At 40.2% G+C, this 14,086-nt stretch overlaps 1 protein-coding gene across 2 annotated transcripts in view; it reads right to left on the bottom strand.

Moving 5' to 3' along the window:
- Nucleotides 1–5,819: 5,819 nt before the first annotated feature.
- DBH (dopamine beta-hydroxylase) overlaps nt 5,820–14,086 on the bottom strand; it is a 146,870-nt gene continuing 138,603 nt past the window's right edge. For both annotated transcript variants that reach the window (XM_074294041.1, XM_074294042.1), the window contains 5 exons: nt 13,227–13,265; nt 12,322–12,381; nt 11,184–11,311; nt 9,872–10,031; nt 5,820–6,269 (listed from right to left, as the gene is read on the bottom strand). In XM_074294041.1, the coding sequence (XP_074150142.1) occupies nt 6,138–6,269; nt 9,872–10,031; nt 11,184–11,311; nt 12,322–12,381; nt 13,227–13,265 (519 nt within the window). In that variant the 3' untranslated portion in view covers nt 5,820–6,137. The remainder of the gene's footprint in view (nt 6,270–9,871; nt 10,032–11,183; nt 11,312–12,321; nt 12,382–13,226; nt 13,266–14,086) is intronic.

Raw genomic sequence — 14,086 nt, 5'->3', positions numbered from 1 at the left:
GGCTTCCTTGCCATTTTCTTCTCTGAATGGATTGAAGCACCTCCTCCTTCCCCCCCACCCCCCAGACCAACTAACAGATTAAATTCGGGACGCCTAGTGTTTATGATGATAATTGCCTCTCTTCACACATTTTGAGAACCTAGTTCTTTCTGCAATAAAGTTAGGGACTCTTTTCCTCCAGTGGTGATTGCCTGGAATAGATTTCCTAGCAACTGTTTAGTTTAGACCTAAGTAACTCCTTCTTTGACAGAAGCGGGTGCCTTTCAAGATTATTTTGTTTCATAGATGAAGGAAAAGAGAGAAAGAAATTTTAAACGCCTTCGTTTTAAAAGTCATAAAATCACTTCTTACAATATAGTCTCACAATTCATCCTGAATTTCTCACTCTCTCTCTCACTCCCTTACTCCCATATCAAATCTGTTGCCAAGGTCTATCAATTTTACCTTTGTAAAATCTCTTCAATACATCCTCTTCTCTGCTGCACCCCCTGGTGCAGCCTCTCATCACCTAACACCTAGATTATTACAATAGGCTGCTGATGGGCCTCTAAAGTCTCTCCTCAAGTCTCAAGTTTTTTCCATTCCAATTCATCCCCTATTTAGTCACTAAAGTGATTTTGCTAAATTGCAGCTTCAATCATGTCACCGTTTCCCCTTTCTCAATAAACTCCATCGGCTTTCTTATGCCTCCATAATCAAATATAAAATGCTGTGTTTGGCATTCAAAACCCTTCATAAACTAGTCCCCTATATCTTTCCCATCTTCTTATATCTTAGTCCCCAGCATGTAGTCTTTGATCTAGTGACAGTGACCTCTGTTCCACAAATAAGACACTCCATCTCTTGGCTCTGAGCATTTTTTTTTTCTGATGTCCTTCATGTCTGGAATGCCTTCCCTCTTCTATTCCAACTAATGACTTCCCTGAATACTTTCTATAGGAAGCTTTCCCTCATCTCTCTTAATTCTAGTGTCTTCTATTTCCTATTTTCCTATATTCCATATAGCTTATTAGCACACCTTTGTTTGCATCTTCCCTTCCTTACTTGTAAGAAAGTTCTTTGAAACAGGGATTGTCATTTGCCTCTTTTTTATGTCCTCAGTGCTTAGCAGAGTCCCTGGTACATAGTGAGCACTTATTCATGTCTTTTGATTGATTCATTGATATACTCCAAACTAAAGAAGAATAATGTATTTAAAAGAAAGTAAGACAGAGAATGAAAATCAAAACCAGAGCTTCAGAAATGAGATTATCTAAATGACTAATGATTGAATCTTAGATTTAGAAGAGACCCCCAGGCAAGTCTATGATACAATTAAGCTTGTAACAAAAGTCCATAGCCATTCCCCATGTCTATATAATTTCCCCTTTGGGTAGTATCCGAGTGGTGGCAACAGCTGTGAATTGGTGGTAGAACCCAGTTTCTTAAACTATGGTTCACAACCCCATTGGGGGTCTTATAACTGAATGGGTGATGAAGAAATTATGACTTATTATCATTAAATGTTTGATTTGTATATCTATTTTATATACCTATCTACCTGGAGTCTTGTAAAAATGTCTCTAGTGAAAAGGGGTTGCGAATGGAAAAAGTTTGAGAAGCCCTGAGAACCAGTTCTACATGTACTACTTGGGCAAATCACTTTCAGTGAAAATTTCCTCAGTTGGATAAAGAGGAAATTGGACTAAATGTTAGCCAGTCTAAATCCTGTGATTCTTCTCTTGGAATCATAGATTAGAATCCTGACTTTGAATTCAGGAGTCCAATCTGGAATTTTCCCTCAGATATTAAGTGCTATGAAACCAACCATTTAGGGATAGCTAGATGTCTCAGTGGAGTGTCATCTTCCTGAATTCAAATCCATCCTCAAGACACTTACTAGCTATGTGACTCTGGGTAAGTTGCTCAACTGTTTGCCTCAGTTTCCTCATCTGAGAGGAACTGAAGAAGGAAAAGGCAAACTCCAGTATCTTGGCCAAGACATCTCAAATGGTATCACAAATAATCAAACACGATTGGAATAATTCAACAACAACAACCATCATGGGTCAAATCCAACTCTAAAATGGTTATGCCATGAGTCTAATGGAGCAGCAAAAAGTTGAACCTCTAAGACAGTGCTTGGAGGTGCCTGATGTCTAGGGGATGTTTAGGGGAACAGCTGTGATCAAGGTGTTTAGAAAGGGCACAAAGGGATGAAATTTTTCTGCCCTCTGTTTCTACATGTGTCCTCCTTTCTTCTCACTCCTTACTAGTCTTTTGTCTGATTACTGGAGAGACAGTATAGTCCAGTGGATAGGATCCTAGACACAGAGTCAGGAAGACATGAAGTCAGTTTGAATCTGATCTCAGGCACTTAACAGTGCTGAACAAATTCTTATCTTCTTATGGCCCTGTTACCTCATCTGTAAAATAAGAGAGTTGGACTCAATTGCTAAGACCTTATTTACCTCGGAAACCCATGACTCCAGGAGAACTTGCCCTTTTCATCATTTACATCTCAAGTCTACCCTCTGTTTAGCAAGAAGCCTTCTCCACTGCTGTTATAAATAGGAAGACTGATTGATGTGTATGCCATTGTCTGTACAGTTTAAGTCCAGAGCCAAAGATTAGCCGTGTGCCTGCTAAGATAATGTCATCTCTGCTTTCAAAGAGGGATCAGCAGCTTATAGCGTAAAGTGCTGAGAAGTGACTGTCTTCTTCATGCAGACTCATCCGGACTCAATACCATCTGCAGCATCAACCCTTAATGCTTCCTCTGAAGTGGAACAAGCAGAAAGGAAATGCTGAGCAGGGGAAGTTAGTGATCCGGCTGGGATTAGAATCCAGCTCCTCCTGACCCCTGATCTCTCTATCACACATAGCAATAGCAATGCACAAATAGTTTGCTTATATATGAATTGGAAGCCATGGGCAAAGATGGCAGCCTATTTCACAGGCAATAACTGTTATATGGCATGTTAAAAATGACAAGTCAAAGATGACACATCTTGACTTAGCATAGGCTTCTTATCCAGAATAAAGTTAGTTTTGAAAGGATAAAAGACAAATAATATACCAACAGGGATATTTAAAACCTCAACAGAGGGTTTAAGGCTTTTTATACCTGAAAGGTAAGGCAGAAAATAGACCTGCTGTACAGGGTACCTCAGGTCAATTCTAAATGAGGCAAAAGTAACTCTTTGGGAATTCTGGGAATTGACAGGACTCTGAACAATGACGGATTTCAAAATTCCTGAATCTGGGGAAGAATGACATTTCTTCTGCCCATTTTCAGCTCTATATGTGACACACACTAGGAACACTTGGACACTTGCTAGTGCTATCAATCCTTGGCCAGATCCATATTTGCCATGCCCTAGGAATGATTTCTTGGGGGTCTTAAATAGGGATAATGGGGAAGAACATGGGAAAGAAGGTCTGAAGCAAAGAGTTATTAGGAGTTTATCTAGGATATGGCTTTGAAGCTGGCTCAGCAGAGGTCTGACTTCTGAGGGGATGGGAGTTTGAGGTCAGAGATCAATAATGTGTTTTGGAGAAGATTAGACAGGGATGTAAAAGTGTGCTCTCTAAGCCAAGGGACTAGTCCTGGGGCAATCTTAGCAATGTATATGAATTGAATTCTTGATGGTGAATTCTTATAGAAACTCAGGTTGGAAGCGGTCTCAGTCTAACTTAGTCTAACTCTCCCTGAAGTCAGTGCTCTACCCCTTCCCTGACTCCTTGAGAAACATACAATAAGCAAACCTTCATTTGCTCATTTGGAATCTTTCTGGAGAGTATTCTCAGACATTGATTTTCCTGCCTGCCTAAATAGAATTTTTCTCTTTGAGACTCAAGAACTGGTTGGCTCATTATTAGGGGACCCTTATTGTAAGGGTGGATGGGGGACTGAAGAAGCCTGAATCAAAGGGGTATTAAGGCAGTAAGAAAGACTAGCAAGGCTTTGCTTCTAAGGGAATCTGCTTAGGTTTCAGCCTGGTCAGTGGCTGGACTCTGCCTGCTCCCCCTTTGCCTGCTGCAGATCCGTGTGTCATCCCATTGCTGTAAAGATGATCTAAGAGCTAAGCCTGCCTTCTGTCTCCATGCCAGGGCTTGGCATTTTCCAAGCAATGATTCCCTGTGATCTACGAGCTGTGAGAAGCCCTGATTTATAGAGCGGCAACGCAGATTGTCTCCCACCCGTTCATTACAGTCTGTAATGAAGTGTGGCACTGAGGCAGAGATGTTTGGCAGGCTTGTGAGGGTTTGTCGAGGCGCCATCCATCAGGGATTCACTCCCTCTGCAGTGACAGGACATTCTCCGGCCCTGGCCTGACAGAGCTGGATGTTTGGCTTCCATTGGAAGTCTGTCTTCAGGAAGGCTGAGCAAAGATGCCAGAGTCTGTCTCTTAAGGAGCTCCTAGCCCACGCCAAAATCTTGCTCCCCAAAACACAACTCCAGCCCCTGCCAGAAGTGGTATCACCAAATAAATGAAGGTTTGTCTAGTGAAAATGGGGGGAACTAAAGAAAAGAAGGTCAGCCCCTTGAACTGAGCTCATCATCTGCTCAGTAAGTGTGAAACTTAATTGAGTGAGACTAATCCATGTTTAGTGCATGGAAGCAGGCAGGGAGATATTATGAATCTCTGGGACATTTCCTGCTCCTGTGAGGAACTGTCCACATGAGCCTACCATGGATGGACTGGTTTCCCCTTTGTGTTTTCAGGGCTCCATGAACTCATGTTGGACATCTTTGCTTCCAGAGATCTGGGGAATCATTGCCTGAATGTTGATTCCTTTTCCAAATGGAATTTAGGGACTAGTTAGTAATTTCAATCAAGAAACAGCATAGATAGAGAGTTATGGGCAACACCTGAATTCAGATCCTGTCTCTGAAATCTACTAGCTCTGTGACTGGGGACACAGCTTCACCATAGGCAGCTTTCTAGGGATATTTAAGTTTCAGAGAAGGTATTTACTTGCATTGGTAAATTGAGTTTCCTCTTCTAAGGGTTTCCTATTGAAGTAAATTCACTGATTTATTTCTATTCCTATCAGCTTAATTGGGGGTGAAAGGAGGCTAGCATTTCATGAGTTAAGGATTCTTGATATTCACTAGAATATCAATGTTTTGTTTGTTTTTGTTTTTCCTTCTCCATTTACAATAGTAGCTTCAGTATCTGAAGGTTGGTTAGCCTCCCAGTGGAGAAGGGGGAAGGCTCTCCCTGATGTTATATGTACGATTATTACCACATAGGGGACAAATAACCTCCTTTTTAACCAAAGCCTTCTTTTCTCACTATTTGGAAGCTGACTCCAGAATGTGGAAGGAGGGAAAGAAGCCAACATTCATCATTTCCCCCTAACAGTTTGTTTTTAGTTTTGATCTTGGGTCTTTTCATTTGGGTTTCTGGTGGGTGGTAGTGTTGGAGTTCTTGTGGATTTATCTTTGCATCAGAGCAATTTGGCACGGAAAATCTCTAACTGGTTAAATGCCTTGTCCTGCCTTTGTTGGGAAAGAAAAAACCTACTACCATAAATCAGCCATTCACAGAGAAAATATTTAAGTAATGCTTGTATCCATCTTTTGACATTAGGACAAGTCCTAATGAGAACCAACACAGATCATAGTCAGTGGGAGGAGAGGGAAGGTTGCTTTCTTAAAAGATAAGTTAGCACTGGAACTCACCCACTGGGGCACTCTGATGAATAAACTCCCGAGGCAGCTAAGATGTAGGGTCTTGCATATATGGGGATCAGGGTAAAAATGCAAAGGACTTGGGTTGTGATATGTCTCATGTCCCAAGAGAAACTCTAGAAAGCAGAGAACCATGGAGTACTGGCTTATAGATGCTCTTTATACATTCAACATTGCTTGGAAGTAATTCCATAAGGAAAGCTTCCCAAAGGGCTCATTTTACATGCATAAGGCAGTTATCTTCCAAAGCTCAAGAAGCAGCTTACTAGATGGAATATGTCTCTGGTGGGTTCTCAGTACCATCCTAAGCTAGGGGAAGAAACTAGTCATCAAATCAACATTAGGCCATACAGCAAGGGTGGGCAAGGGCGACCAATGAGGGCAGGGTCTGCATTTTCTCTGGCTCAGAGATAAGAAGTTCCGGAAAGAATTGGGCCAAGAGGAAAAGGATTCTCCTTTAGCCTTTTTTCCCATCAATGTTGACCAGGGCGGGGGAAGCAGGTGACAGTCCTGGAGTGGTCTGGCATTGTGGAGTAACCTCTTCTAATCCCACCTTGATCTCTGGTAAAGGCTGCTTTTCCCATTCACCCTGGAGAGAAAGAGGAAAAAATTGAAACTCATGGAAAAAAATGATAAAACATTCTCTCACCAGTTCATTTAATCCAGTGAATTTACTGGGATGGTCTTAAGGAATTCCTCTATGAATCTTGGGAGTAGAATTGAGAACAAGTATATAATGAAAAGAATAGTGACCAAAGAGCTCTATCATTAATTCACTTCATCTTTAAGGGTCTCACGTTTACTCTGTAAAACAGGTGTATTAAATTAGGTGATTTCTTAAGGTCTCTTCCATGTCTAACATTCTGTACTCTATGACCCCTTCTATTTCTGCCATTTTGTGTTCAAAGGTCTCTCTGATGGGGTATGAAACTGTGCTCCCTTGTGATCTGTAAAATTAACACCCTGAAATTCTGTCCCCTTTGATTCCTGACCCCCCCCCCCCATACTCCAGAGAGTCTATGAGAGCATATCCTCCTGGCTGGGCCTTTTTTAAGGCAAATCACAAATCACTCCATTGATGCAGACCCTTTTCAGGAAATTCCAAAATTCCACAAGCCTTCAAAAAGTGATTTCCATTCAATTGGAGATCTAGGCCTGGAGACTTTGGCTTTCTTTTCAACCTGAAACCGGAGCCTCAGATTTTCTATAAAGGATATTTCTAGACTCATTTCTTTGCAGAATGTCCAAAGTAGCATGCTTCTTTGGCGTAGCTGCCAGGACTCCTGCCTTCTGAGAAGACATTCCCTTCTCAGTGCCAGCCTCCATTTCCCTAATAGGACTTTGCCACTGAAGAAGTCAGTTTTTTTTGTTTTTTTGTTTTTTTTTTGTTTTGTTTTGTTTTTAGCAAAGCTGGCTTCTCATCCAACAATAAACTTACATTTTTGCCACTTAAAACTCTTTGGGTTTATGAATTCTTTCATAAAGGACCTGCACCTCTATTCAAAAGGGGATTTCCACAACTCTCTGACTGCCACTAGAACCTCATCACTTCCAACTCTGATATTTTCTCATTCTATTGATTAATTTTTGCAAACTTCCATAGGCTCTCTTCAAATAAGCTCATAGTCTTTGTAGCATCAACTTTCTTCTCTCTTATGAATGTTAAACATGTGTTGAATTGAACCAAATTGATTATATCTTTCATGGAAGAACAAATGAAGAAGATGCAGTCCAAAGAAGGAGATGACCAAACTGAAACAGTCCCTTAGTGATTGGGCCTGGACCCCTGTCTTATAGTGTACTACAACACACAAAATCAGCCACAATGTTTGGAATAAGCTCACCCACAGTAAACACATCCCTTTTTTAGCAGCCTCCCCCATCTTGACATTAAGTACCTCATCCTCCCCAACATCTGACATCAGCACAGGTCACCTGAGGCTGTCCAGCACAAAAGCAATCCCTCCAAGCTGGAAACTTTGGATTTAGCATTAAATAGCTGAGCTCACAGAATGCTTCAGGGAAAGTAGCAGGCTTTAGAATCACCGGGCTATAAAAATCTATGTGACTAATAAGAACTAAACTCTGTTTTCTTGACAGGCTGGATTGGGATTTGGCTGGTGAACACATTAAATGTCTCTAAATCTCATTTGGTCTCCAATGGCTGGGGAGGTAGGAGGTGGGGGTGGGGAGAGAAGCAAACTAAAGCATACACTTTCAGAAGTTTTTCCTTCTTTCTCCCTCCTTCTTCCCCCCTCCCCCCATTCCTCATTCTTATTTTTAGTCTCTGAGGGAAGTGTTTAGGAGCTCAGCTCATACCATATGAGTTTCTTAGGAACTGGTGATGATTTTGTGTTGTGGGTTGTGAGAAATGGGAAAATGTGAACAGGGGAGGTTGTAGCATCTTCTTCCCTAAGGATAATGTTAAGCTTCACTTCCATTCTTCTATAGGACATTCTTTTGTACTTAATTAAATTCATCTGAGTATAGCTTTCTTATTGTTTTATCTGAGATATTGCTGCAAACTTAGGACAGGACACTCAACTCATACTTTTGCTGAGCACTCCTTGGTGACCAGCACTGGACAGGTACGAAGTAGAGGAGGCATCTGATAAATGATTGTTTACATGAATTGTAGCTAGAGGATGCACCATGATTTCAAAAGGAGTGAAATAGTCTCCACACAGCCCTTTAAGGACTGAAATTTTGTGACTGAGATTTGCCAAGTAATATAGGATCAGAACTTCTTTCCCTTCATGAGTACCACCAAATTAGCCCCTGTACCTCTATTTCATGTTTTTATCTTGATAAAGCCATTGTTTAATGGCTCAGAATCACCAGATCCTTAGAACTCTAGAAGATGAAATGAATTAAGGGCCATCAATTAAATGCTGGGAAAACTGAACTGCATTATACTAGTTTAAGCTTGATCTTCACAGAAGAAGATTCTAGATTGCACCAGGCCATTGTTTTAAATTATCTGCCCAATTCAACAAGTATTTAGTAAGCAGTTACTCTATTCCAGGCATTGTACTCCAGGGTTATGAGGACAAAGACAAAATAGTCCTTGCTTTCAAGGAGCTTACATTCTACTGGGAAAACAAAAGATACAGACACAGATAAATCAATGCAAAAGACATACAGAATAATTTCTGACTGAGGGGCACTAGCAACCAGAGAAGACAAGGATGAACTTCATCCAGAAGGTGACATTCAAGTCAGTTCTCTAAGTAGTGGATTCTTAGAAGCAGATGAGGAAAGAGAGTAAATTCCATATATGGGGGACAACCTAGGCAAAGGGAATGTTGTTTAGGGGTTTCCTTGGGCCTCAGTTTGTCAAAGGGAAGAGTGGACTTGGTAAGTTCTAGTATTCTGTCCACTTGAGTCTGTATTTTTGGATCAGACCTGTATCTTTACTGGCATAAATATGGAACTTCCAATAAAATAATTCCCTCTATTAATAAAGAACAGCCTCGCCTCTGTAATTCCGGTAAGTTGCCCAACACTGAGAAGGTAAATAATTTGGTAAAGGTTTCCTAGCCAGGGTATCACAGAAGCGAGCTTCCAACTCAGGTCTTCTTGACTCAGATTGTTTCTTTATCTATGCTTACTTACCTCAAGTGCTTTTTATAATACTGGATACAAAGTACTTTATGATATTACTCATAAGGTAACATTGGAATAACTATGAAATACCAGGACAAGACACACATTGATTAGTGCTTATTAATTGTGACCTAAAAGACCCATCCTATGTTCCCAAGACAATCTAAGGAGTTCTTAGCTTTGTGGAAGAGAGAATAAGAGGAGGACTTGTTGACCAGTTAACGGAAGGAGTTTAAGAGGACAGCGTATTCATTTACCCTACCTACATTTCGTAGTCTCACTATGGCTATTGTCCCCAACATGCTGTGCTCCTCAAACAGTGTATGATCCCTGACCAAAACCTGACTACAACAATAGCCATTCCCTAGGATTAGAGAAGTGAGAATTCATAGGTTTTTCAACCTACTCTTTCATCTTCTTGCAAATCTTTCCTTTTAAGAGTTTGTTTCTCTTGAATATAATTTCCCAGATAATCGGACAGATCAGTAACCTTTCTTGCTTCTAGATGAGGGACTAAGCTAAAGGATGGATTTTTCTGAAGTTTCCCTACTTGTTCATTTGAATCTCACCCTTCCTGAGACTTACAGGAAACCGGATTGCTGAGGATTTGTTGCAGTGCATGGAGATTGGGGCAAAGTCATACAGAGACTTGAGCACATCACGGCTGAATGAGTTCCAAGAGACAGAAGCAAATTGCTCTTTGACAGAGGAGTTGGAGTAGTTACCATTATCTTCATTGTTGAAGCTGAAGGAATAGAGGAGGGGAGAAATCATTATCAAATGGAAGAACACATAACAACATTTGGATTCCTTCAGGGAGAAAGGGAAATAGCTACCTAACCCTGTCTCACAGAATAGGGTCATTGAGAGTGGTGGTAGAGCTTTGCCATGTGTCTTTGATCAAAGTCAGGAATGATTCAGCAATAGCTGCACTGGAATCCTGGGACAGCTAGATGGTACACTGGGCTTGAAATCAGGAAGACCTGAATTCAAATCCAACCTTAGGCATTTACTATATGACCCTGAGCAAGTTACTTAACCCTCAGCAATAAAAAAGAACGGAGAAATAAATGGCAAACCACTTCAAGATAAAGAGTCAGACATGGAATTCTTTTTTATGAAGTGGCTCCCCCTAGATAAAGCAGTTTTTAAAAATTCTTAGAGCAAATGGTATTTTGGGAAGAACACCAGAGTAAGAGTCAGAAGAGTTGATTTTTAGTCCTGATGCTGCTACTTTAGTTGTATGATTTGAAGCAAGTTACAAAACTTTTCTGAGCCTATTTCCTCATCTGGGGTGGGGAGAGGTGGAGGTGGGAATATGTGTCCTGATTCCCTCACAGGGGTAATAGGAGGACCAAGCAAGATGGTGCATGTGACAGTGCAAGGGAAGTTCTAATTAGAATAGTAAGTCCACAAATTTCTTGAGAAATAAATGTTTCTATCTGACCCACTCAGCTCTCTATGCTGAAGTCCTTAGCTGACTACTCCTTTAAATGACCATTTGGAATCTGAAAAGAATTGTAAATTCACTTATTTAGTGTTAATTTAACAGATGATATTCAAGAGGGGAGATATATGTGCCTCACCCCTTGCCACTACCACCAATTCCCCCCTTGAGTAAAGATTTGGGTTGTGGGTGGAGATGGGAGTTAGGACAATCTACTCTGCTTTTTCTCTCAGCCAATCACTTGCCCTGCCTTTCTCAATTTTCTGCTTCTGTAAAAGGAGCAGGCGGTGAATATTCATGCATGTTGAAATATTTCCACCTCCACCACTGAAGACAATGAAGAGTTGCTAGCTATCATATTAGAGTAAAATTCAGATAAATTCAATTAGATGAATTCTAATGTGTTATGAATATTCTCATTGGGGCAAGGGGTAGGAGAGGAAGAGTTACCTGTTAATAAGGTGAAAATATTTTTGTAAGTAGCCAGGGTCCACAGCACTCTTACATAATTCCAGCTGTGTCTGTGGGTAGTAGTGTATGTAATTCACACACATTTCTTCTGTGATGCTAAACCCACCCTGGAAGGTTAAAAAAAAAAAAAGACTAATAATTAAAACCCCATATGTATACATGGTAATCTTAGATTTTCAAAAGTTTCACAAATGTTATTTCATTTGGTGTTCAAAAGCAATTCTGTGACATAAAGCAGATGCTTTCTTACAATTTTTCCAAGTTAGAAATCTCATTTACAGAAGGTTATTGGGTGAAATGGTGACAAAGGTCACTTGTAGCCCTGATGGTCAGTGGTTCTGTGGCTCAGACTAGCTTCAAAGACTTCAGGACAACAAGACTCCCTGTCTTTTCCCAGGCATTTTGGAGGATAACATGAATAGGAAGAGAAAGAAATATTCCCTCAAAAAACTCATACATGGAGGATGTATTCTGATGGAAGTGGATATCTTCGACAAAAAGAAGATCTAATTTGGTTCCAAATGATCAATGATGGACAGAATCAGCTACACCCAGAGAAGGAACACTGGGAAATGAGTGTGAAAGGTTTGCATTTTTGTTTTTCTTCTCAGTTTATTTTTATCTTCTGAATCCAATTCTTCCTTGCAACAAGAGAACTGTTCGGTTCTACACACATATAATGTATCTAGGATATACTATAACATATTTAGCATGTATACGACTGCTTGTCATCTAGGGGAGGGGGAGGGAGGGAAAGGAAAAGTCAGAACAGAAGTGAGTGCAAGAGATGATGTTGTAAAAAAATTATACAGGCATATGCTGTCTGTTATAAAAAGTTATAATAAAAAAAAAAACCTCACACATGAGTTGGGGAGACTATGTTCAGGCATGTGAAGCAATCAAGGAATTAATCAAGGTTTTGTCAACAAGCGTTTTATTGAATGTGGCGAAGTGTCCAGAGTTGGGAAGAGAGATAAAGACAGAGAAAGGCAAAAAGACAGACACATAGAAAGGGAGAGACAGAGACAGAGAGACAGAGACAGAGATAGAGAGATGAAGAGAGATAGAAAGAGACAGAGAAAGGGAGAGAAGAGAGATCCAATCCACGTTGACTCACCACAGTTGCCCGTTTTCTGTCTTCTGTGTTGTATGTACAAGAAGTAATGAGCACATCACCCTGTGTAACCAAGCAAACAGTCACTCTCATTAACAATATTTCCTGGGGCTAAGATCCTAAGGGCAGGATGTGATGAACACACAGTTCTCTCAGCACCCCCCTCACAAACGGTGTGGTGAGCAGAGCACTGGGTGAGTCAGGAGATCTGCATCACACAGTTCTGCCACTGACTTGTATAACTTTGGACAAGCTGTTCCCCCAACCTGGGTCTCAAACTAGCTGAAGAGAGCTTCAGAAACCTTCAAGTCCAACTCCTGCATTTTACAGAGGACAAAACCACATTTTTAACATGCAATATTTTCCAGTGTGATATTGCATGCTCTACAGCCGCTTTCAACTCTAATCCTCTATGTTTGATGATCTCACATTCTTTCGTTCTAGAATCATGACCAACCTCTGTACCTCTGTCTTTGGTTTAACATTTATTTGCTGAGGTTTCTTTCAGCTCCAGCATTCTGTAATCTAAAATTCTATGTTCTAAGGTCCTTTATAGCTATAAAATCTATGATTGTATTTTTGTATATCCTACCAGTTGATATATGGGGTAGTAAGTGAAAGATTTCTAGAGTCAAGCTACAGTCCTCACTCATTAACAAATATAACTATCAGAAAATCTGGAAATGGTATATGGGTTAAACTGCAATACTCTAAGGTATTTGATGAGACTTTCAACTTCAGTTGCCCTCTATCACTTCCCCTCATCTCCTTCCATAGAGAAATTTATCCATCATGCCCACCTGCATGGTTAGGATATGGATATGAGACAAAATGATATTGTAGGGAAAGCAAGGTCTTATTTGATTTAGCTAGGCTGCAATTTGCTAGCTTTCTCACTTGATACTCACTGGGAGAACAGTCACAATTTTCTTTAACTTTCGGATCTCCTGGAAGAAAAGAAAGAGAAGAAAAAGGAGAATTAATGATGAAAGAAACTGATCAAGAAAACCTTGGATCACCATTTTGGATAATAATTTGGAATTATGCCCAAAGGATTGTAAAACTATACTATCTTTTGACACAGGAAATATCACTACTAGCTCTGTATTTCAAAAAGATCAAAGAAAAAAGAACCTTTATTTACAAGGTATATAATTGTGATAGAACACTATTATGCTATAAGATATGACTTATGCAAAGTGAATTGAGTGGAACCAGAATACTGTACACAGTTACAGCAATATTGTAGCAATGATCAGCTGTGAAAGAATTAGCTCTTCTAGCCAATACAGTGATCTAAGACAGTTCCAAAAGACTTGAGATGAAAAATGCTATCAACTACCAGAAAGAGTACTGATAAACTCTGAGTGGAGATCAAAGCATAGTTAGTAAGATGACAAATATGGAAATATGCTTTCCATCACCTCACCTGTATAACTGATATCATACTGTTTGCCTTCTCAATGAGGTGGGGAGGGAATGGAGGGAAAAAATTTGGAAGTCAAATATTTTTAAGATAAGTTTTAAAATAAAGCATACTGTTTTTCAAAAAGAAAGAAAACCTCGGGTCTTAGATTATAAAGGCTCTCAAATTTCATTCTGGGGACATTTGGGAATCAGAGGAAGGGATATGGGGTGAGATGGACACATTTGGGGATCAGAAGAAGGGATATGGGGTGAGATGCCTCCTTTTTTCCTTAGTCTTGTTTTATTTTTTAAATAAAAGTGCCTTTAATGCTAGTACCTCCCCTCTTTCCATTTGTTTCCA

The sequence above is a fragment of the Sminthopsis crassicaudata genome, chromosome 2 (genome assembly GCF_048593235.1).
Source record: "Sminthopsis crassicaudata isolate SCR6 chromosome 2, ASM4859323v1, whole genome shotgun sequence".
In the NCBI taxonomy this organism is placed as follows: Eukaryota; Metazoa; Chordata; class Mammalia; order Dasyuromorphia; family Dasyuridae; genus Sminthopsis; species Sminthopsis crassicaudata.
The sequence above is the reverse complement of the archived record's forward strand: the minus strand, read 5'-3'. Positions and strand labels throughout refer to the sequence as shown.